We start from the raw sequence: 24,792 nt of genomic DNA, 5'->3' as shown, positions 1-24,792 counted from the left end.
TGATTATGGAAACCGGTGGTCTAGAGCTCTCCCTACCTATTTGTAGTGGTTATGATTCTCAATGCTTCGTAGAATTCTTTGGTAAAGCTGATTGGCATTTTGCACTCATATGTAGCTTCACAGTTTAACTGAGCATCCAAAGTGTTGACTAGAACTTGCGTTGTTGATGCTAATGGTGTAAGTGTGGTAGACAGTTTCCCACAGTAGTCGTAGTTGTATGAACTTCGGGAGCAGCTTAGTCATTATGACTGCACTCTGGTAAAACAACACATTTCAAACATTGTGTACTATCATTGATTGTTGTTGTTGTTGTGGTCTTCAGTCCTGAGACTGGTTTGATGCAGCTCTCCATGCTACTCTATCCTGTGCAAGCTTCTTCATCTCCCAGTACCTACTGCAGCCTACATCCTTCTGAATCTGCTTAGTGTATTCATCTCTTGGTCTCCCTCTACGATTTTTACCTTCCACCCTGCCCTCCAGTACTAAATTGGTGATCCCTTGATGCCTCAGAACATGTCCTACCAACTGATCCCTTCTTCTAGTCAAGTTGTGCCACAAACTCCTCTTCTCCCCAATTCTATTCAATACCTGCTCATTAGTTATGTGATCTACCCATCTAATCTTCAGCATTCTTCCATAGCACCACATTTCAAAAGCTTCTATTCTCTTCTTGTCCAAACTACTTATGCTCCATGTTTCACTTCCATACATGGCTACACTCCATACAAATACTTTCATAAACGACTTCCTGACACTTAAATCTATACTCAATGTTAACAAATTTCTCTTCATCAGAAACGATTTCCTTGCCATTGCCAGTCTACATTATATATCCTCTCCACTTCAACCGTCATCAGTTATTTTGCTCCCTAAACAGCAAAACTCCGTTACTACTTTAAGTGTCTCATTTCCTAATCTAATTCCCTCTGCATCACCTGACTTAATTCGACTACATTCCATTATCCTCATTTTGCTTTTGTTGATGTTTATCTTATATCCTCCTTTCAAGACACCGTCCATTCTGTTCAACTGCTCTTCCAACTCCTTTGCTGTCTCTGACAGAATTACAATGTCATCGGCAAACCTCAAAGTTTTTATTTCTTCTCCATGGATTTTAATACCTACTCCACATTTTTCTTTTGTTTCCTTTACTGATTGCTCAATATACAGATTGAATAACATTGGGGAGAGGCTACAACCCTGTCTCACTCCCTTCCCAACCACTGCTTCCCTTTCATGCCCCTCGACTCTTATAACTGCCATCTGGTTTCTGTACAAATTGTAAATAGCCTTTCGCTCCCTGTATTTTACCGCTGCCACCTTTAGAATTTGAAAGAGAGTATTCCAGTCAACATTGTCAAAAGCTTTCTCTAAGTCTACAAATGCTAGAAACGTAGGTTTGCCTTTCCTTAATCTTTCTTCCAAGATAAGTCGTAAGATCAGTATTGCCTCACGTGTTCTAATATTTCTACGGAATCCAAACTGATCTTCCCTGAGCTCAGCTTCTACCAGTTTTTCCATTCATCTGTAAAGAATTCGCATTAGTATTTTGCAGCTGTAACTTATTAAACTGATAGTTCAGTAATTTTCACATCTGTCAACACCTGCTTTCTTTGGGATTGGAATTACTATATTCTTCTTGAAGTCTGAGGGTATTTCGCCTGTGTCATACATCTTGCTCACCAGATGGTAGAGTTTTGACAGGACTGGCTCTCCCAAGGCCATCAGTAGTTCTGATGGAATGTTGTCTACTCCCGGGGCCTTGTTTCGGCTCAGGTCTTTCAGTGCTCTGTCAAACTCTTCACGCAGTATCGTATCTCCCATTTCATCTTCATCTACATCCTCTTCCATTTCCATAATATTGTCCTCAATTACATTGCCTTTGTATGGACCCTCTATATACTCCTTCCACCTTCCTGCTTTCCCTTCTTTGCTTAGAACTGGGTTTCCATCTGAGCCCTTGATGTTCATGCAAGTGGTTCTCTTTTCTCCAAAGGTCTCTTTAATTTTTCTGTAGGCAGTATCTATCTTGCCCCTAGTGAGATAAACCTCTACATCCTTACATTTGTCCTCTAGCCATCCCTGATTAGCAATTTTGCACTTCCTGTCAATCACATTTTTGAGAGGTTTGTGTTCCTTTTTACCTGCTTCATTTACTGCACTTTTATATTTCCTCCTTTCATCAATTAAATTCAATATTTCTTCTGTTACCCAAGGATTTCTACTAGACCTCATCTTTTTACCTACTTGAGCCTCTGCTGCCTTCACTACTTCATCCCTGAGAGCTACCCATTCATCTTCTACTGTATTTCTTTCCCCCATTCCTGTCAATTGTTCCCTTATGCTCTCCCTGAAACTCTGTACAACCTCTGGTTTAGTCAGTTTATCCAGGTACCATCTCCTTAAATTCCCACCTTTTTGCAGTTTCTTCAGTTTTAATCTACAGATCATAACCAATAGATTGTGGTCAGAGTCCATATCTGCCCCTGGAAATGTCTTACAATTTAAAACCTGGTTCCTAAATCTCTGTCTTACCATTATACGATCTATTTGATACCTTCTAGTATCTCCAAGATTCTTCCATGTATACAACCTTCTTTCATGATTCTTGAACCAAGTGTTAACTATGATTAAGTTATGCTCTGTGCAAAATTCTACCAGACGGCTTCCTCTTCCATATCTTACCCCCAGTCCATATTCACCTACTATGTTTTCTTCTCTCCCTTTTCCTACTCTTGAATTCTAGTCACCCATGACTATTAAATTTTCGTCTCCCTTCACCATCTGAATAATTTCTTTTATCTCATCATACATTTCATCAATTTCTTCGTTATCTGCAGAGCTAGTTGGCATATAAACTTGTACTACTGTAGTAGGTGTGGGCTTCATGTCTATCTTGGCCACAGTAATGCGTTCACTATGCTGCTTGTAGTAGCTTACCCACACTCCTATTTTTTTTTTTTTTTTTAATTCCTTATTAAACCTACTCCTGCATCACCTCCATTTGATTTTGTACTTATAACACTGTATTCAGCTGACCAAAGGTCTTGTTCCTCCTGCCACTGAACTTCACTAATTCCCACTATATCTAACTTTAACCTATCCATTTCCCTTTTTAAATTTTCTAACCTACCTGCCCGATTAAGGGATCTGACATTCCACGCTCCGATCCGTAGAACACCAGTTTTCTTTCTCCTGATAACGACATCCTCCTGAGTAGTCCCCGCCCGGAGATCCGAATGGGGGACTATTTTACTTCCGAAATATTTTACCCAAGAGGACGCCATCATCATTTAACCATACAGTAAAGTTGCATGCCCTCGGGAAAAATGACGGCTGTAGTTTCCCCTTGCTTTCAGCCGTTCGCAGTACCAGCACAGCAAGGCCGTTTTGGTTAGTGTTACAAGGCCAGATCAGTCAATCGTCCAGGCTGTTGCCCCTGCAACTACTGAAAAAGCTGCTGCCCCTCTTCAGGAACCACACGTTTGTCTGGCCTCTCAACAGATACCCCTCCATTGTGGTTGCACCTACGGTACGAACACCTGTATTGCTGAGGCACGCAAGCCTTCCCACCAACGGCAAGGTCCATGGTTCATGGGGGGAATAGTTTATCTCAAAGTACAGATACGTATCATTTGGATGTGTTTTCAGTGTGCAACCTTCAACATCATGGTTTTTTATCTCAGGACATAATCTTCTTCAGATGCCAATAATAAGCACCCAGAATCACAGAAAATTACACAATAGACTAATACCTGGACAAGTTCATCACTGATGATAAGATTGATGTATTTCCCCAACATCTTGATAGCTGTTGTCCATAGAGGATTTACATCTGTGCTCTCTTCACATCTGTTGATGGCTGCCTCATCTAGTTTTCCTGATTTCAAAAGTTGAGTCAATGGTCTGTATCTCTGTATGAAAAGGGTAAACAACTGCAGCACGTTGAAGAGCAACCTCACTCAGGCTGTGGTGTTTGGCTTAAATCTGAAAGTTGGTTGTAGTGATTTGCAGGTTCCTGCCATGCATAGATTTGCCCTGTTGTTTGATGTCTTATGGCATAATAGTTGTTGAACAATCTCTGTTTCTTTCAGTAATGTACCTCATCCTCAGGGGTTCCAAACTAGAAAAACACTGACATGTCCCCCATTCTCCAAATGTCCATTTTTGTGCTTGACAATAAAAGTGGTGAGGAAGTCAGTTGTTCCTGTGTTGTCAAGAACTTCTGATGGATGTCCAACAGTTAAAGCATATATCTGGAGTTTCCCCACTCCATTCCTCAGTATTGGTCTGCCATATAGAGACTGGTGCCAATGAACAACAAACTTCTTGAGTTAGTGATGCTACTTCTTCCTGGCCAGATGTGGCATACAACAATGCTACATCCGACCCTCAGGGTTCAACATTAACTAACATTGTGAACCCTTGTATGTCTTCTCTTACTGTTTGCTGTATTTGTGATGCTAGGTCATGATTTACTTCCATGACTGCCGTCGGTACTATGATACATTCAGAAGTCAGCCATACGCATTTCTGCATAATGTTTTCCGACTGTGTTGTCTCAGTGTGCTAGTACCACTTGAAGAAGTCTGCTGTTGTAGTGATATCTTTAAAAAGAAGCACTTGATTGATGTCCTGTGTTACATCCTTCATTAGGTTTAGAACTTTGGCAGTTTCCAGTGTATGTGGGTTCATTGTGAACATAGTGCCAAAACACTGTATATACGACTGTGTCACCTCCTGTAGGTGTTAGGTTCTGTTCTTCACTGATTCTTTAGCTATTTGCACCTGCTGCTGGTTGCCCAAAATGTTTTCTTAATTTCCTCCTGAAATTTGTCCTAGATCTTGAAATTTACCTTGTTGTTCTCAAATGACTGCTGGACGATACCACCCAAGTAAGTGTCGTCACTGGCCAGGCATATCATGTTATCTCATTGCTTGTGTTTGGTGACATGATCAAATTTCTTTAGACGTTTTGCTGGTTCCTGGGCAGCATCTGCTGAGAACACTGCTGGCTGCCTTATGTGCATTTGACTGCCTGTTTGTTTGCACTGGTACCCTGATGCTGCCAATGTGGACTACAGGAGGAAGGTACTGTTCATACTCAGGCTTCTGCCCATGAAAGCAATGGCTTTTGTGTACCCTTATTGGAATCATGACAGTGTTGATGTTTCAGGTGTCCAGTATCTTCATCAAACTGCCACATAGAATTCAAAATCAAATACAATTTATTAAGTCATGCTCATCAACCAGAACTAACACTTTACACTGGAAACATGTTTAGGGCGAACTCACTCAAAAGTACATATCAAAACCTTCTCATCAGAGAGTTCTCCTATTTATACATACATAGAATGTTGTAGTGAAATCCAGTAATCCATAAATATGTAAGTTCCAGAACCTTCAAGAAATCAGAAATGTAAAATGATAAATAATTATAAATAAAATAGCTTCTGGCTGCAAGAATGGTTTAATAGGTTTTTTTATTTTTTGTTTATTACATGATCGATTTTGAGACTGCCAGTGCCATCTTCAGACGCACCTGTGCACACAGCAAAATTTTCCAAAAATTACATTACATCAACACATATACAATATAACACCATTTCTAGTAAAGTATGCATTACAAGTTGTTAAGCCCACCAGTCTTAGGATCGCATTAAGGTTCTTGTACCTAAGTCAGAATGTACATGAAATTACAATTATTCATGGCCAAGACCAAACATTAAGCCAATAATATTTTCTGTCTATTTTTGTTGTCAATGCCATAAATGTTAACTGATTTTAGAGCATGGTCATACATTCCCACTATAACAGATCTTAATTCAACATTAAACTGGTTATCATAATATGTTATGACATCAACATTCCAAAGATAGAAAATATTTTTGGCTTATTATTTGGTCATGGCTATGAGTAATTGTAATGTCAACAATTTAAGAAAATAAAGATTGCTACTTACCATAAAAAAGACATATTAAGTTGCAGAAAGGCACAATTAAGAGACACATAAAGCTTTCAGCCACACCCTTCTTCACCGAAAGAGAACACACACCATTCATACACACAACCACGCACACCTCATGTACACATTACCTCAAACTCCAGCAGCACAGGCCAAAATTGTAATGTCATATAGTAATGGAGATGTCGTGCACAGTCTCACTGAAGCACAAGAATTTTAATCCGATCTAATGAGTGGTAGGCTTAACAACTTGTAACATACACTTTACAAGAAATGTAGTCATATTGTATATGCATTGATGTAACACAAAGTTTGGAAAGTTTTGCTGTGGGCATCTGCAGATGGAAATTAGAAGTCCCAAAATCGACCATGTAATAAAAAAAATTATAAAATCATCCTTGCAGCCAGGGGTATTTTGTTTATGATTGTTAATCATATTTGTCTGTGTTCTCACCATCCATTGTGAGAGATAGTCAGTTTGAATGACAAGTAGTTTCTGGGGGTGGAAATCGAATCAGTGATCTGCAAATTACCAGCAACTGACTGTTACTGCTACACCATGATGGATGGTGCATAGCATGTGGCAGTATTAGTGCCTTGTAATCTCACAACTAAACAGAGTGTTTAATAGTGCAGGTTGAATGTGCAGCTTTGTCAGTAATTTCTGTAAACATGGTTATTTATGTATTCATATGCTTCTGTTGCAGGAGAGCCAAGGAGTATCACTTACTTCAGCGGTTCTGTCAGTTTTCCTTATTTCAGCCTCCACTCTTGTTGTGCCACACTTTGCTGATTCAGCGTGCATACGAAGGTGAGATGACTTTATTTTTTATGTGGAATGAGGAAGTGTCGTGATCGGGAAATTAAGTGTCTGGAGCTCTCTTTAACTGTTTAGACTCAATGTTATTCATTCTTGCTTGTTTGACCTAAATTTTTACAGGCACTAAGAATGGGATTTGTATTCATGTAAGGGTTTTTAGAGCCACTTAGGGTGCAATTTATGCAGTTACAGTGAAAGTCAAAAGCTGAGACTGAAACACATACAATACTGAAATAGCAATAGTTTTGAGCAAAAAAGTTTCTTCTCAACATACACACCAACGGTACTTATCAATTCATAAATCCACTGTGTTCCATAGATGTCACCATGAAGTACAATGTTTAAAGATGTGAAACAAGTTTGAGATATACGTTGACAAAGTGAAACACCTGTTAGAAAATCCATTAATAAAGAACTGCTACTAATCTCCCACAAACTATTTGTGCTTCCTCAAGCTGAATTTATTTTATTAAAATTAATGAGAATTCCACCACTTTTTAAAAGGCTGCCACTACGTCAGTACATCAAATATGTGCCATTCATTTTCTGTAGCCGGTTTAATAACTATGTGACAACTAGTGTGGTAAAGTAATGAATACATTTTGAATCACGTGTATTTAATTCCATCAAAACATGTACCATATTCAAATTATTCATTATTGTTACATTTGTAACAAAATATCATTGCATATAATACTTATAAGTCACCAGTACCACTGAGAAGAGAGCTCACGGGGTGTTTGATTTTAGAGAAATAGTGCAATTAGACAAGTATCTGTGACTGCAAGCAATTAAGTAAGTATAGGGGACTCCAAGTATTCTCTATTTCAGAATGTTGTTGAAACTGGATAAATTATCACTGTACAATGCAAGCCACTAGCTCAATGTATTGTTTACCAGTAATTGCCAGACTGTATAGTAAGTATGAATCCTGCAAAAAATTATAATTATGGGGGTGTCTGACTGCATCCAACTACATTTACAGACTTAGTATGTGTCTCACCCTCATGGAAGCTCCTGCTATTTTCTGCTAGTGCTGCTACTGCAGGTTTTAAAGGACAGAAATTGTTCCACAGCTGTCTAAATATATAACATTACTTTACTCCTCATTGCTGTAATGTTTCAGCCATGAATACAGCTAGTTCCAAAAAAATTGTAAGAAGTGCAATTGTCCTGTCCAAGAACCCCTTCAAAATATTGTGGAGGTTTGTGACCATTATCCAGAAATATAATCACAGCACAAGTAGCTGCACAGAACACCAGCCATGGTGATTGAACAGAATAATTTTTCTTGCAAAGACCATTACATCTGTACAGATACCTCTGGAAATGTATATTATGATAGAACTTGTTGACTCTGATAGTGAGGGCTGAAAATGGATGCAGGGACAAACCGTACCTTAATGAAAAATAAAGGGCTGTTACATGCATTCTAAGACAAAAAAGATTCACCACTAAGGAATTATCCAAATGGAACGAAAATTGATAGATGTGGTGTACATTTGCAGACAAACAAATTATTACAATTTCAGAAAAATTAGATGATTTATTCAAGAGGAAGAGTTTCGCAAGTTGAGCAAGTCAGTAATGTCTTGCTTCACCTCTGGTCCTTATATAAGCTGTTATTTGCCTTGACATTGATTGATACAGTTGTCGGACGTCCTCTTGAGGGATATCATGCCAAATTCCGTTCAGTTGACACGTTAGATCAAAATCCTGATCTGGATGGAGGGCCTTACCCATGATGCTTCACAAACATTCTTAACTATCCTTGTCTAGGTGGGCATTATATTGCTGAAATGTAAACCGGGAATGGCTTGGCATGAACAGCAACAAAATAGAGCATAGAATGTTGTCAACTTACCTTTGTGTTGTAAGGATGGTACATATGACAACCAAAGGGTCGTGCCATGAATAGAAGGGGCACCCCAGACCTTCCTCCTGGTTGTCGGCCCATGTGGCAGGCAACAGTCTGGTTGGTATCCCACTACTGTGCAGGGCGTCACCAGACACTTCTTAACTAGTCATCAGGGCTCAATTCAAAGTGGAATTCATCACTGAAGAGAGTTCTACTTTGGTCACTGAGACTCCGGGCTGAATGTGTGTCTGTAACCACCCTGGACAATGGTATACCAACCTGACTGTTGCTTGGCATATGGCCCAACAGCCAGGAGTGATGGTGTGGCATGCCATTTCTTTTCAGAGCTGGGCCTCTTTAGCTGTCATCTACGGCACCCATACAGCACAGCAGCACATCAACAAGATTCTACACCCTGGCAGTTGGCAAGAAGGCACCTTGGAGGAGGAGGAGGAGGAGGTATTCAGACAGTTTTCTTTTCATATATGCAATAGGTTTGACCAACTGTCAGAGTTGAGTGGAGAGGAGCCTCTTGTAGCTGTAGGTGTAGGAAACATGCAACAGTCCTCAGCGGTTAGGAGGCCTAAGTCAGTTGCAAAGTCTAACAGAAAGAAGAAGGTTCTGCTGCTAGGTAGTTCATGTGGTAGAGGTGTGGGTTAGCAGTTGCAGAAAGTGTTTGGGAGTGAGTACCAGGTCACCAGCATTGTGAAGCCTAGTCTAGGGTTGGCTCAGGTGACTGACAGCATACGAGAGTTATGCAGGAATTTTATGAAACAGGATCAGGTAGTGATTGTGGGTGGATCAGGGAATAGTCGTGATAGGGATGGGAATGTGATGTAGGTGGTGACCTGGTAAAGATAGCTACTCAAACTGGTGGCTCTAATGTGCATTTCATGCAACTGTTTCAGCATCATGATTGGCCTCATCTTAATACAGCTGTTAGGCATGTTAACATAAAGCTGGAGAAGGAACTGATGGCAGAGGGCATTGGGGCATTGGTCACATTGCAGTGGTGCCAGTTGAGTCTGTCAATAGATCAGTTTTCACTAGGCGTGGCCTGCACCTCAATAGGTATGGGAAGGGGAGGCTGGCAAAGCTTACAGGTGACAGTGTAGTGGTGGGCTCACTTGTGGAAAAATTCCTGTAATAGTTGGTGTTAGAGCTGCACTTTTTTTTAGATTGAAGTCAGCTGATAGGTATACCTGCTTAAAGGAAGCTCCTCTAACTAAGGAATCATCTTCAGAGGAGGTCAGATATCCAAGTAGAGAAGGAATTAGAATATTTCATCAAAATGTAAGAGGTATTAGAGATAAAATTAGTGAACTGGTTATAGATGTTGACTCTGACATTATTGGTTTATCGGAGCACCACTTGCATAATTCGGCAATTCAGAGGCTTCCTTTACCAGGATACTGTTTAGCTGACTGTTTTTCATGGAGTTTTTGCGGATTGGGAGAATGGCCATGTACATAGAAAACAGTATTCCATTTGAGTCCGTATACGTATCACGGCACTGCACTGAACGGGTATTTGAATGTTGTGCAGGGGCAGTTGAATTTAGTGAAACTGAACTACTAATTGTTGTTGTTTGTAGTTCCCCTAACTCTGGCTTCAGAGCATTTCTGCTCAAGCTAGAGAGTGTTCTTGGTTCACTTTGTAGTAAGTACCAGAAACCAGTTATATGTGGTGACTTTAATATTAATTTTGTATATGATTGTGCAAAAAAAAGGATGTTGGTAGATCTCCTAAACTCATATGATCTGATGCAGACTGTATTTTTTTCCAACTAGGGTGCAGGGGAACAGTAGCATAGCCATAGACAATATTTTTATTGATTCTTCGTTATTAGATGGGCATTCTGTTAGTAAAAGGGTGAATGACCTTTCAGGCCATGATGCACAAATTTTAACACTAAAAGCCTTTTGTACTCAAACAAATGTGCATGTAATTACAAAGTACATAAGAAAGCTAATCCTACAGCAATAGAGAGTTTTTTAAACATCGTTAAGGAACAAGAGTGGCAGGATGTTTATAGTACCGATAACATAGATGACAAAAATAATGCTTTCCTTGACAAATTTCTCATGCTTTTGAGAGTTGCTTTCCATTAGAACATTCGAAATAGGGTAATAGCAGTAAAAGGCAATCTGGGTGGCTGACTAGTGGGATAAGGATAGCATTTAGAACAAAGTGGGAATTATATCAAAATGTTAGAAGAAGCCACAGTCAAGCTACAGTAGCTAATTACAGGTAGTATTGTAAGGTGCTTAAAAATGTAATTAGGAAGGCAAAGAGTATGTGGTATGCAAATAGAATATCTAATTGACAGGATAAAATTAAAACAAGTAACAAATTAAGTGTCTGGTCAGCAAAACAAGGTCAACGATATAAAGTAAGTTTGTAGTAAAAATATTTCTGTTAGTGGTAAGTCAGATATATGTACAGTATTTAACAATCATTTTCTGAGCATTGCTGATGAATTAAATAAAAACTTAGTTTCAACATGGAATCATAAAACTCTCTTGAAAAATGCCTTTCCGAGAGTGACGCCTGAAATACTCCTCTGTGATACTCTAACGTTTTGATGACACGAGAAGCAGCGCGAAACTAGTTTGCTTTCACAATTACCACCTCTCTCTCATCAGTTGACTTAGGTGATGGGTCTAGCCGATCCTCTTCTCTGGATAATCAGATACGTCGATCTTCCAAAAGCTTCTTCTCCGAAGACTATCGCTGGTTATACGAATTTAAGAGACTCTAATTTTGAAATAATTGGGTACTTGCAGAAAACTTTCAGTTCAATCATGGTATATTTTCACTCCAATGGGAAACAATTTTACCATTTCTTGTAGAAACATTTAAACTGAGTCATCAAACATTAGACTCTATTAATATAGATTTATATCATGGTTAGTTTAATAACCACTACAGATTCTTAACATGTCTCGCCTCTAGTGAGTCCCATACAGGAAGTAAGTAAAAGTCTCTATTCAATCCATGCTTCATCTGTATCTTTAACAATTATCACAGTACCATAAACCACAGAATATTACACAAATACTCCTTGTCCTTTGAATACAGCTTCCAAGGTGTGACTGGCAAACACTTATTGGTGCCGCTCGTCTGATGCAGCTCCTGTTCTCCCATGACAAATGTCAGTCCTGCACACACACAGACATGTGTTGCACAGTAAATAGGCTCTCTCACACGTATCTTTAAAACATCATGTGTTCAAGGTGTCAGAAGGTCGAGAGGTTCCAGAAATTGCGTGGTAATTCTCGAATCACTACAATACTGACAATAATGAAATCACTGAAGACTAAGGACTCTCATGGATATGATGGAATGCCTAGCAGAATATTAAAGTACTGTGATGCACACGTTAACTCTGTACTTAGCCATATCTGTAAGTCTTCCTTTAAGAATGGTCAGCTTCCTGAACAATTAAAGTACACACTAATAAAGCTGCCTTATAAAAAGGGAGAAGGGGATAATGTAGACAATTTCAGACCTATTTCTATGCCATCAGTGTTTGCTAAAGTTACTGAAAAGTCTGTGTATATAAGGAAAATTCATCATCATTTGATGTGACCTTTTGCTCCACTTCAACTCAGGATCGGCCTTGTTACTATGGATTTGACGATGTTAGTGTCATAGGGTGGCCAGATGCCCTTCCCATCACCACCCCATACACCCCAGGACAGAATTAGTATACCCCAGCTGTCTGCATCGAGTGTAAGCATGAAATAGCGCAAACATTTTCAAATGTCTGCAAGTCATGTAACTGAGGCCGGACGTTGGAACCAGCCCAGTATTCACCTAGTGGGATATGGAAAACCGCCTAAAAACCACATCCATGCTGGCCAGCACATCGGCCCTCATCCTAATCCACAAAGCGGATTCGATCCAGAGCTGGCGAGCCTACCCGAGTCCAGGAAGCTGCACCTTAGTGCCCTCGGCTAACCTGGCGGGTTATGTAAAGATAATTGATCATTTTATATCACATAATTTGCTATCAAGTGTAAAGTTCAGCTTTAGAAGTCTTTTAACAACTGAAAATGCTATATTCTGCGGTACTGGTTGGATTAAACAAATTTTTTGATTCAACGAAGACGTTTGATTGTGTTGATTACAAGATATTGCTCCAGAAGTTGGACCATTGTGGAATACGGGTAGTAGCTTACAATTGGTCCATGTCTTACTTTAACAACAGACAGCAAAAGGTCACTATTCACAGTGTTGAGAATGGCTGTGATGTGGGGTCTAACTGGGGTATGGTCAAATGGGGGGTGCCCTAGGGGTCAGTGATGGAGCCACTCCTGTCCCTTATTTATACTGTCTAAATGATACGGCCTGTAGTATTACGGGCAATATTGAAATATTTCTGTTTGCTGATGATGCTAGCTTGGTAGTAAAGGATGTTGTGTGCAACACTGGCTCAGTTTCAAATACTGCAGTTCATGACTTAAGTTCATGGCTTGTAGAAAATAAACTAATGCTAAATCACAGTAATACTCACTTTTTATAGTTTCTAACACACAATTCAACAAAACCTGACATTTTAATTTCACAGAATGGGTGTATGATTAGTGAAACTGAACAGTTCAAATTTCTAGCTGTTCAGATAGACAGTAAACTGTCATGGAAAGCCCACGTTCAGGATCTTTTTCAAAGACTTAGTGCTGCAATTTTTACTATTTGAATGGTATCTGGAGTAAGTGATCATTCAACACAAAAATTAGTGTACTTTGCATATTTTCATTTGCTTATGTCATATGGTATCGTATTTTGGGGTAACTCTTCCCACTCTAGAAGGATAGTTTTGGCTCAGAAATGGGCAGTTTGGGCAATAAGTGATGTAAATTCATGAACCTCTTGTTGACCCATGTTCACTAGTCTGGATATTTTGACATTACCCTCTCAATATATATATTCTTTACTGTCATTGCTTGTTAACAATATCAGCTTATTCCGAAGAATTAGCAGATTTCACTCAGTTAATACTTGGAAGAAGTCCAGTCTGCATTTGGATTGCACTTCCATAACTTCTGCAGAAAGGTGTGCAGTATATTGCTGCATTCATTTTCAATAAGCTACCACAAGAATTCAAAAATGTTAGCAGCAATCCATGCAGTTTCAAATTGAAACTAAAGAGTTTCCTCATGGGTCACTCCTCCTATTCTGTTGAAGAGTTCCTTGAAAAATTAAGCTGATTCTTATGTTATATTGTTGATTGCATTTATGTAAACTTAAAGCTTGACCTTTTTTGGGTTCATAAACATTTCATTTTATCTGTTATTACTTTTATGTTGTAATTTCATGTTCTGACATGTTCCATGACCTTGGAGATTTGCTCCTCAATTTAGTCCTACAGAACTAGACGTGTCAATAAATAAATTAAAAAAAATTGTTTCCCCGTATGGCAAGCCGTCCTGGACTTGTATTTCAGCAAGTTAATGCCCACCTGCACACGGTGAGAGTTTCTACTGCTTGTCTTTACGGTTGCCAAACCCTACCTTGGCCAGCAAGATAGCCAATTTTTATGATCAAAAGTGCCAGTTAAACAGAATTTGGCATTATATCGCTCAGGAAGACATCTCTATCAATCAATGCCAAGCCAATTAACTGCTTGCATGATGGACAGAGGTGGACCAAAGTGTTATTCGCTAGATGAATTTTTACTGATTCTGTCCTGTTTAGGTGGTTTCTTTATGGTGCTTGAAAAGATTGTATTTGGCTGGTTGTGGAACAATCTTGTCCTTCAAAAGCTGTAAAATGGCTAAGGACCCATGTGCAATAAAAATGAGTAAATTATAACCTTTAAATAAAAGTACGGTACAGTTACTGTATTTAAATTGTTGCTATTTACGAAATACAGTTAAGAAATTATCTGCAACACTTGAACAGTTTTTTGCCATTAGAAGTGGCTAAAGTAACCATATCGCATCCTCTGTATTTGGTAGGTTTAGTACTACCCAGTTGTGGAGGTGCCACATGTCAATTCCTAAGAAACAGTGAGTGGCCGTAAGGACCAAGTGGTCATTGACAAAACAGTACACAAATCTGAAAGAACAAACTGAGAGTAATTCACAGCATGAAAGCCAAGAGACAGTAGCATACAAACAAAGCCACAATACCAAACTGCATGAGAAATTGAGTAACTGTGCACAAAAATGATGTAGACAATCGGAAAACTTCAAGAATATCGACCCAACAAGATGAGCAAAGCATTCACACTTTCATTCTAGATTACCCAACCATAGAGTATTGAGATGGGAAGTCCATGCTGCCTGTAGTGTGCCTGTGAATCCAAACAACTCTGGATGTCCAATACTGGTGCATCCATATTAATCTTGATGTCTGATTCCAGGTAGGACATTAATTCTCTCTCTCTGTTAATAGCGAGTCTAAAATGACCAAAGTGTTTCGCCAACAGGAGCAAGAGGAAACATCATGTTGGTAACCCTGCCAATGGCTCCAGCAGCATCTCAGATTTTAGGGTTTCCATCCCTGTGGCATCCTGTTTATGTCTTGACTGGTCCATTTGTCAGTCTGCTGAGGTGTTGAGGCTCTTGGCACATGCAGTTTTGGAGGAAGCGACTCAACCTCCATCGGCTGCCCATCGTGCACTGGTTTGATCATCGATTGCTGCTACTTCTACCATTGATGGCCTGAGTGTAGATGATAATGATGCTGTGGTTGTGCCCATGGTGCAAACCTAGGGACACTGGCATTCAATGAGGAAGGCCAGAATGCTTGGTCACTGAGAGCAGTGGCCCTGGTGATCACCCGTGCGGGCTTCAGGAGCAGGGATGCCTACTGCTGTTTTTGCAGCTGTAGTTGCAGCTGGTTCCAGTCATCGATCAGGTGCTCCTGTCTGGCCACAGTGAGGAACATTTGACAGTCTTTGTCTCCCAGAATGACACCAAGCATCCAACCCAGCTTCCAGCCAAATGTGTGAGCCCACATGATGGTGCCCTGCTGGTAACAGGGTATGTAGCTTGTGGTCAGGGCTCACATTACTGGTCACGACAGGTCCAGGAGTGTGCACGGCATGCACCCATGTAGTACTTCAGTCAGACTTTTGCTGTTGACTGGGTTGACCCAGTATGTTGCAAGAAACATTATTAGGGCTTTTTCAGTGGACATTGATGCCATTGATTTCCTCATTTATATCTTGAAAGTGCTATCAATTTGCTCCACTTCTGAGTTTGTTGCCAGGAGGAAGGTGGCAGTGCTCAGGTGCTATATTCCATTTCATTGGCAGAGTGCCTCAGATTTTGTTTATTCAAACTGACATATGTTGTCAGGTACTAAGGCGCTGGGTGCTCCATGTGTGACAAAAATTGTTGCTAGAGCTCTGACTGTAATGTGTACTGTTGTGAAAATCAACACATGGCATATAATTGAAAACTGGAGAGCACATTCATCACCAACAGCCACATTCCACCCTGAAAAAGTCCAGTGGAAATGATGTGCACCTTTTCCCAATTGTGTTCATGCCAAGGTCTATGGTCATGGTGACAAATGTTTTGCTGTGGATGCATGATGTATACGCACTGCATGATGGATTGCGCTGTCAATCCCTGGACAATAAATCTAATGTTGAGCTAAAGCTTTCATCCTCGACATCTCCCAGTGGGTTGTAAGTAGCAGCTGAAGCTGTGAGCATGGAGTGGAAGTGGAACAATGATTCGACATTCAACATCCTTTGCAGATTACAACACTGCTCTGTGAACAACATTAGGCCTATGTATCATAGCAAAATAATGTTATAATACTGGGTCTGCTCCTTGTGGGAGACACTCTTGCCACCCACTTTGTGCCACTGACACGACCCTATGCATGGGGTGGGGAAGGTGTGTCTGACTGGTAGTCACTGCTGTTTCTCAAGTGACGATGAGAAATCTTGAAGGATGTGGTGCATAGTCTCGTCTAGAGTAGAACACACTGTTTCCTGCCACCCGAACTCAACATCAGTGTGGAGGTGCATCAGCATTTGCATCCTGTGCAGTTGGATGATAATGAATGTCATAATGGTAATTTCTAAAGACAGTGCCCAGTGTTGCAAGTGCAACACCATTTTGTTGAAAAATTGAGAATGTGTACCAAAAAGAAAAATGAGGAGTTTGTGATCTATGAATAACTGAAACTTATTCTCATACAGCAACATGTAGAATTCTTTAGGAGCATGCACAATTGCCAATGTCTCCTTCTCAATTTGTAAATAATATTTGGAGCCTGTGGAAGTGTCTTAGATGCAAAAGCCATTGGTTACTTTGTGCCATCAGTATTATTATGTGACAGGATGCCTCCAGTGGCGTATTGTGACATGTGACATGTTGGCTGCAAGGGCAGGAGCTTGCCCATTGTGAACATGGAGCCGACGTCATGTGCTTTATCGACTGTCAGAGTGCTTTTTTTGGAGACTCTTGCTAGACCAAACAAATGGAACACATTTCTTCCTCACATTTTTTGATGGGTGCATTGGGTGAGGTGCCAGTGGAATGAACTTTGCAAAATACTTCACTTTAGCCAGAAAAGACTGCAATTGCTTTAAGTTTTTTGGAGCTGGTAGTTTCTCGACAGCATGAATATTCTCTGCTTTTGGTGTGATTCTTTTCCTGCTTAGCATTTGCTCAAAAAACTTCAAGTACAGTTCAAAGAACTTGTGTTCCCCAGGTTGCAATGGACCCATTTCTCTAAGAGCCACTGAAATACGTTTGCAAGTTTTGCATGTGTACTTCCCTGCTAGCACCTGTCACCCAAATGTCATCCAGATAATTCCTGGTGCTGAGACGGCCCCAAATGACAATCTCTTGTATCATTACATACCAGAAAGCTTATTTATAACCAAGATTTTCTGTGTTTGTGTCTAGAGATGGCTGCAAATACACATCCTGCAATCAATGTTTGAAAAATATTGCCACATGCTAACTGTACTGACAACTCCTCTGGCTGAGGAGTGCACTTTGTGCATTAATCATGGTCTTAAAATCATTGCAAATTCTTATAGGCCCAATTGCTTTCTTTACAACAAAAGAGTGTTAACCAACTGACTAGCTGCGATTAGCACAATTACCCCCAGTTCATGTAATATTTCTAATTTGGTCTCACTGCAGAACTGGCTGTGCACAACAAAATTTAGGTGCTGCATGAGGATAATATGAACTTCAAACTTTTTGGCCCTAACCAACATTGCTCAGAATAACTGCTGATAACTCTCCAATAATGATTCTGAATCCAGGAATGTTATCGAGCTTGTCACCTGGTTCATCTCATCCAATACTAGTAAACAAAATGCGGTGAATGCATCTAAACCAAAAAATTTTACAGCTAATCAAGAACGTACAGCCAACAAGATGATTTTCTGTTCCATGTTCTTTGTACTTTTCCTGTATTGTAATTTGTGCTCTCAAAGGGATGTTTTGTGTGCTATATATGAAATAACCTGCTGTTGCTGCTGTGGCCATAGACGGTGAGCTCAGGTGCTGGTAGGTTTCCTGGTTAATCAGAGAAACTACCAGCCCTGTATCACCCTAGAAATGGGTCATAATACTACTGATATTCAACTCAACCGAAAGTTTATAAGGCACTTGGCCAAGTTCTGCTGACACTGGAGCTAAAGCCAACACTGGCACTAGGTCCATTTCTGTTGCCCCTAGTGTATTGTTGAACACTGGCCAGTCAGGTGGCCATGCTGTTCTTTTGCTCTGGCACACTACTGCCAAGTGTGCTCACTTAAGACATCTGGTGAAAAACTGTGGGTACTGTCAGTGTATGTGGGGCATCCAACAATCTGGACAAGGCTGAAACACCAGTTTGGGCAAATCTTATGTGGAGATGAGGACAGCCACTATGATCTACCACAGATACAGAAAGCTAACACTATCTATCAGTATGCCTCTTTCCCGGTGAAATGGCTGACACAGTGGGGGAACTGTTTGTATTATCTGAAGGACCTAAGCTATTTCCAGATGATGAGTTGGGCTATGCGTGTTCACTAAGTGTACTGAAATCTGCTTGGAAGCACGAAACACTCCCTTGCTTGGTACCCACACCCTGATTGTCATCCAGGAAACTAATTTGCCAGTATGAGGCAGAGAGATTATCTATTTGCTGTCTACATGCAAATGCATTTTAAGCTACCTGAGATATCTCCAACATTTCAGCATTATTTGCAGTTGTGCTTAACTCAGGGTCAAATGATTCCAAAGCTGTAACCTGGACCTTCTTGTCCAGCGCTAATCATACAACTACATCCCTGACACTGCAATTAGTGCATCTAAACTTCCATTTCAGGGTGAGTCATTGCTATCCAAGGTGGATAAGACTGATCATTATACTTCCCTTATTGGTTAAACTTAATATTGTTACCACAATATGCATTTGGTGGCAGAAATGCTCACTCAGCAAATTGCATGGTTTGTTAAATTCTAATGCTTCAGTATCCATGTGCAGATGCCTCGTACAGTACCAGTACTGCTAAGCAACAAAATGCTCTGGACTGCAGGATCTGATATGTTTCCTACCTTGCAATACAGCCTAAATCTACGCTGGTAGTTTTCCCACCTCACTATGATTTTCTCAAACAAAGTGAATAGTATGGATGAGGACAACTGCTGCCTTGGAGGTATTCATCCCACTTGCTGCATGCTCATATTGCAGATCAGTTCCACACTTTGCTATAGTAACTCTTGCATCTTCTCCTGCTGTACTTGCTGTAGTCACACCTGTTCTTGCTGTTGTTGTTGTTGCAACTGCATCTGCTCCTGCTGTCTTCATTCAGTGTTATTTGATGCTGCTAAGCTCCAGAAACTTTTGATCCATCATTACAGGCTTTTTTTCACATAAGAGTCAACCTTGTTGGCACTTTAATAATTCACTACCCAGGTGCGGGAGTGCCAGAAGTTGGTTACTGAGAAATGGCAAGTGGCCATAAGGGCCAAGTGGTCGACCAGGAAATAGTACACAAATCTGAAAGGGCAAACTGAGAGTAATCTGACATGTGAAGGCCAAGAACCATCAACAGTGCAGGAAAAAAGCCACAATAGTAATTTGGAAGAAGAACCAAGAGCAAGAAAGTAAATCTGTGCGGATATAATGTCAGCAATTGGAAAACTCAACAGAGCTGGGTGAGGGGAGCACACACAGCACGCATGCACACATAGCGAGGGGGAGGGGGGGGGGGGGGGGGGGGGGGAGGGAGACAGAGAGAGAGAGAGAGAGAGAGAGAGAGAGAGAGAGGAGTGTATCTGTTGTGCAGACATGAAACCAAACAACCCTGGATGGTCAACGCTGGTACATCCATCTTGATCTCAGTGTCTGAGTCCTAAAAAGGTATTTAACTGGGCAGGATCATGTGCAGTGGAAGATGTATGCTGGAGGTAGTAGAGTAATTTTACTGCCTGTGTCCACTATTGGTTTTCTTAAATAGTCCATTAGAATTACACAAAGTCATTGTTATTTTGTCTTCAAATATTCTAATGTGAAATTCCCAAGTACATTTGAATCACTTTTGTACTGGCTGAGCTGGATGACTGCAGATCAAAGTTCTGGTTTCGTGTGGAGCGTCTTGTACACTTAAGCATTATTCAAGAGTAGATTGCATAGGGGTCTTGTACAGGAATTTCTTGTAGAGTCACTACATTTTCCTAGAATTCTCCTAACAAATTTAAACCAACCTTTAGCCCTACCTACAGTTGATTTTATATTTTTGTCCTACTTCATATCATGCATGGTGTTATGACTTGTATTCAGCTGATGTAAATAGCTATAAGCTTGTGTCATCAATGCTGTTTTCAATAGCACTAGAATTTTCCTCATAATATGTACATTATCTTGTATACATCCACTTCTGAGGAAAGCTGCTATTCAGTTGGATGAGTGGGCAGAGTATTAATCCAAATCTGAAAATATTTATTTTCCGTTGGCAGACATCCTGTGTGATGAGTTGATTTGTGGATCTTTTATTTGATGAACAATATGTTTGGACACCATTAAACCAAAATTCACAAAACCCCTTAGTACTGTCAGCTGCCTTCCAAGAAGAACAAGAAAGAGATAGAACATTGCTGCTGATGTGCCACAACTCTATATGTCACCAGGTACAAATCTGTTTTCAAGTAACACTTGCGTAGCTGTAAGCTTTTTAGAAGTTATTGGGCACTTCTTCCCATACAGTGAGGGCCATAGTGGTGGTGGATATGCATATATGATCTTACTGCGTTATCTGTTTTAAAATTTGGCTCATCTAATCTTCTCTCTCGGGTGATATGGGAGGTGTACAAAAATGTGCAAACACCAAAAATGCAACATATTACCATGCCTAGTATGGTCTAGGAAAACTGTTGGCATTCAAAACAGCTTGAAGTAATCTTGGAATGGAGAAATACAGGTCAAGTATAGTTTTCAAGGGAATTTTATACTTTTCCTCCTGCAAAATAATTGTAAGTTCAGGTAGCGATGGTAGAGGTGGATAACGATCATGTACTCTTCTTTCCAAAGTAGACCACAAAAGCTCAATAATACTGAAATCTGGTGACTGTGGTGGCCAAGGAAGCTGCTACCATCCATCCTCATGCTCACAATACCAGTTCTGGATGATTCCAGCTGTGTAAACAAGAGTCCTGTCATCTTGGAACACAGCATCATTATTGTGGAACAATCATTGTGCCATGGGATGGACCTGATCAGCCACAATGGTCACATATTCCATGGCACTAATGCATCATGGCAGTGTATTTGTGGGGCCCATGGAATACCATGATATGGCTGCCCAAATCATCAATGGGTGATTTCATCTCAAATCATACACATCATATCAACTCGTGGCCTTGAATTTCTTTGGAAAAAATATATACACATCAAAAAAAGTTTTGCATCACCCCGGTTCCCAGAACTCCTGGAGATAGACATTGACTGTGGATATTGTATCACAGACACAGTCCCTTTGACTATTCAGAGATGTCACTAAACCCACCCAAAGATGTACACAACCATGCATGAGCAGCATCTATTAGATGGAGGGGGTCCGACAGCCTATCAGTTCCAGTCATTCCACCAGGAAGGAGGTACGTGGCTCATGTTGTCCGTAGTTCAACCATGCCTAGATGGTCAATACCGCATGTTGATCGCATCCAACGTACGCCGCTGGTTGTCATGGAAGGCGCCATAACAGCTGTGTGCTATGTGAATGCCATCCTCCGATTGATAGTGCAACCATATCGGCAGCAAATTGGTGAGGCATTCATCTTCATGGACGACACCTCGTGCACCCATCGTGTGCATCTCGACTAGAGCGACCAACATGTTCTCCACACATGAACCCTATCGAACAAGCCTGGGATAGATTGAAAAGGGCTGTTTGTGAATGATGTGACCCACCAGCCACTCTGAGGGATCTGTGCGAGGGATCTGTGCGGAATCGCCATTCAGGAGTGGGACAATCTGGACCAACAGCGCCTTGATGAACTTGTGGATAGTATGCCACGATGAATACAGGAACTGAAGGTCTCGCTGTATGGTGGTACAACATGCAATGTGTGGTTTTCATGAGCAATAAAAAGGGTGGAAATGATGTTTATGTTGATCTCTATTCCAATTTTCTGTACAGGTTCCAGAACTCTCAGAACCGAGTTAATGCAAAACTCTTTTTGCTGTGTGTATATTAGATCTCTGTATCATAAGTGTTAAGACATAAAGTATTTCCATTTTATCTTAACTTTGTAAATGGTATGACCCTTTAAAAACGTGTAGTTTGAAAATAACTCTTAAAACAGTAGAGAACAAAACAAATATAATAAATGAAAAGTACTTGAGGAGACATGTCAGATGTTTTGTGGTAAAGCTTCTTCCTCTTTCTGCATTGAAATTCAGTTGTGCTTCCTTTAATTTACAATTTTAAGATGAAAATACGAAATTTAAGTTAGTTTTTCCACTTCTTCTTCTTCTTCTTCTTCATCATCTTCTTCAACTTCCTCTCTCTCTTTGTTTTTTTTTTTTTTTTTTTTTTTTCCCTCCTGGTTTGGAAAGTCACAGAATGATATCTTTTCTGTCATATTTCCAAATACTACTGATGTAATTATAAACAGTATCTTCTCTGCTCAAGTTATCTGTATTATGTAAATATTTAACACTGAAAATGTAAAAAGTTACATTTCGAAGATGTTTTTACAAATTATTTACTCAAGAACCCTGAATCTAAAACTTTTGAGAATTACACAAAATATTGCTCGATTAATATGTTAGTAGTCAGTGCAAACAAATTGGGTAACATTTTTCTGTCTAAAGTGTTAAAAATTTTTGAGCGTTATGCATATTTTGCATCACTGAATTTCTAATGTAAAATATGTATGTTGGCAACACTGTTTATAACAAACAAGTGAGAACTTTCTGCATTGAGTTTAGAGCTTTGTTTGAACTTTTTGTTAGACACAATGTCAGTGAGGAAATACAGTAGCGAAAGAGTGAGGTGTGTGGAGTATGAAAAAAGACACAAGAAGACATTGTTTAAGAAAGGTGAAAAACACTTCACAGTTGTTGGAAATCTGTCAGAGGTACTGAAGAAATATCTTGGTTCTCAAGTAACAGTATTAGTGTCACATACATTGTGCAGGAATTGCTACACTCACTGCAAGAAGAAATTAAGTGAATACCCACATGAACAGTCACCATCATCCGAACATGAAATCGAAGAAGATAGTGCAGATGTTTATATCCCTGGATGTGAAATTTTTGATGTGTTGAATGTTAACATTTCTGCTCTAGCCCCTACTGCATCCCTCCTTAAACATCCAGGATAGGTAATAAGCACAAGAAGAAAACAGTATGTAAAAGGAAAAATGGAAGAAACTGAAACAAGTTTTACACAAGCAACATTTTCAAAACTTTGTGAAGTGCATAATATAGATCCACTTGGTGCAGAACCTGAAGATAGTGATATGTGTACGAAATGTGATGTGTGGTTTCAAAAGGTAGATACTACCAGCTCAGCAGCCTCCTATACTGAGAAGGTACAGTTACTGACACTGATACCAGGTAGCGTCTCTAAGCAGCAGGTACAAAAATACATACCCACTTCCTCACATTATTTTACTTCAAAAGCTCGTAAAATAAGGAATGAGAATCGTATTTTGAATTGCCCAGATTCTTACTGTGGGCATCGGTTGTAAGATGATACGTTTACTGTTGCTCTGGAATATTATCTAAGTGATGACAGAGATTGCGGTGTGCGAAGTCTTAACCTGGCTGATGTTATCTCTCTTAGTGAAAATGGCGAAAAAGTTGAAAAGGTAAAAAGCTATATGACAAGATCAATAAGAAAAGTGTATCACCTATTGGAAAAGGAGAACCAAAATTTAAAAACTGGTCTCACAAAATTCCACTCATTACAGGGTAAAGTACCAGCCAGTGAAGGAAGCATGCACATGTATTTACTGCACTAATTTGAAACTTGTTTGTTTCACCATTCACAATGTCACAGGAACGAAGTGCTTGGAGATGGACCTCATGCTTTTGTGTATATGTCAAGTGTTCCAAAATAAATGTTGATTGCAGGAGTGTGAAACGTGTGCTGGTGCTGAAGTGATGGCTGTGGAAGCTTTACACCTTCAGGATACTGACAGTGGCATAACCTATGCATTGTGGGAAGGAGAGGAGTTGGTGAAGAAGACAGTAGAGCTAGAGAAGTTCGTTGCAGAGATTAGGCATTGGGTCATGAAAGGAATAGCTCACCATAATATCTGGAGGATTGAGAGGCAGGCAATAGCAGAAGTAAAATCAGTCACATCCTAAAATACTGACATACTAGTTCTTCATTTCAACTTTGCTGAGAACTGGTCTGTTGCTTTGCAGAATGAAATTCAAAGTTACCACTGGCACACATCACAGGTATTGATATTCACATGTGTCACTCACTTCCTTGGAACATCACACTATCTTGCTATTACCAGTGATGATCTCAATCATGACAGTCCACATGCATGCTACACTGTCAGCATGATAATTGATGACATAACATCTACAGGCCTTATATTTCCTGAACATTTGTATGTGACTGATGGTGCAGCATCTTGTTTTAGAAAATGCTTTCAGCTTTATTAGCTTGTTCAACACTGTAATACAGGAATTAAGACAACAAATAGATAT

General features: G+C 40.0%; 1 protein-coding gene across 1 annotated transcript in view; it reads left to right on the top strand.

Moving 5' to 3' along the window:
• LOC126480793 (zinc transporter 5-like) overlaps positions 1-24,792 on the top strand; it is a 258,821-nt gene that overhangs the window by 165,563 nt on the left and 68,466 nt on the right. Inside the window, exon 6 of the mRNA XM_050104106.1 lies at positions 6,673-6,776. Coding sequence (XP_049960063.1) covers positions 6,673-6,776 — 104 coding nt within the window. The remainder of the gene's footprint in view (positions 1-6,672; positions 6,777-24,792) is intronic.

The sequence above is a fragment of the Schistocerca serialis genome, chromosome 5 (assembly GCF_023864345.2).
Source record: "Schistocerca serialis cubense isolate TAMUIC-IGC-003099 chromosome 5, iqSchSeri2.2, whole genome shotgun sequence".
Lineage (NCBI taxonomy): Eukaryota > Metazoa > Arthropoda > Insecta > Orthoptera > Acrididae > Schistocerca > Schistocerca serialis.
The sequence above is the reverse complement of the archived record's forward strand: the minus strand, read 5'-3'. Positions and strand labels throughout refer to the sequence as shown.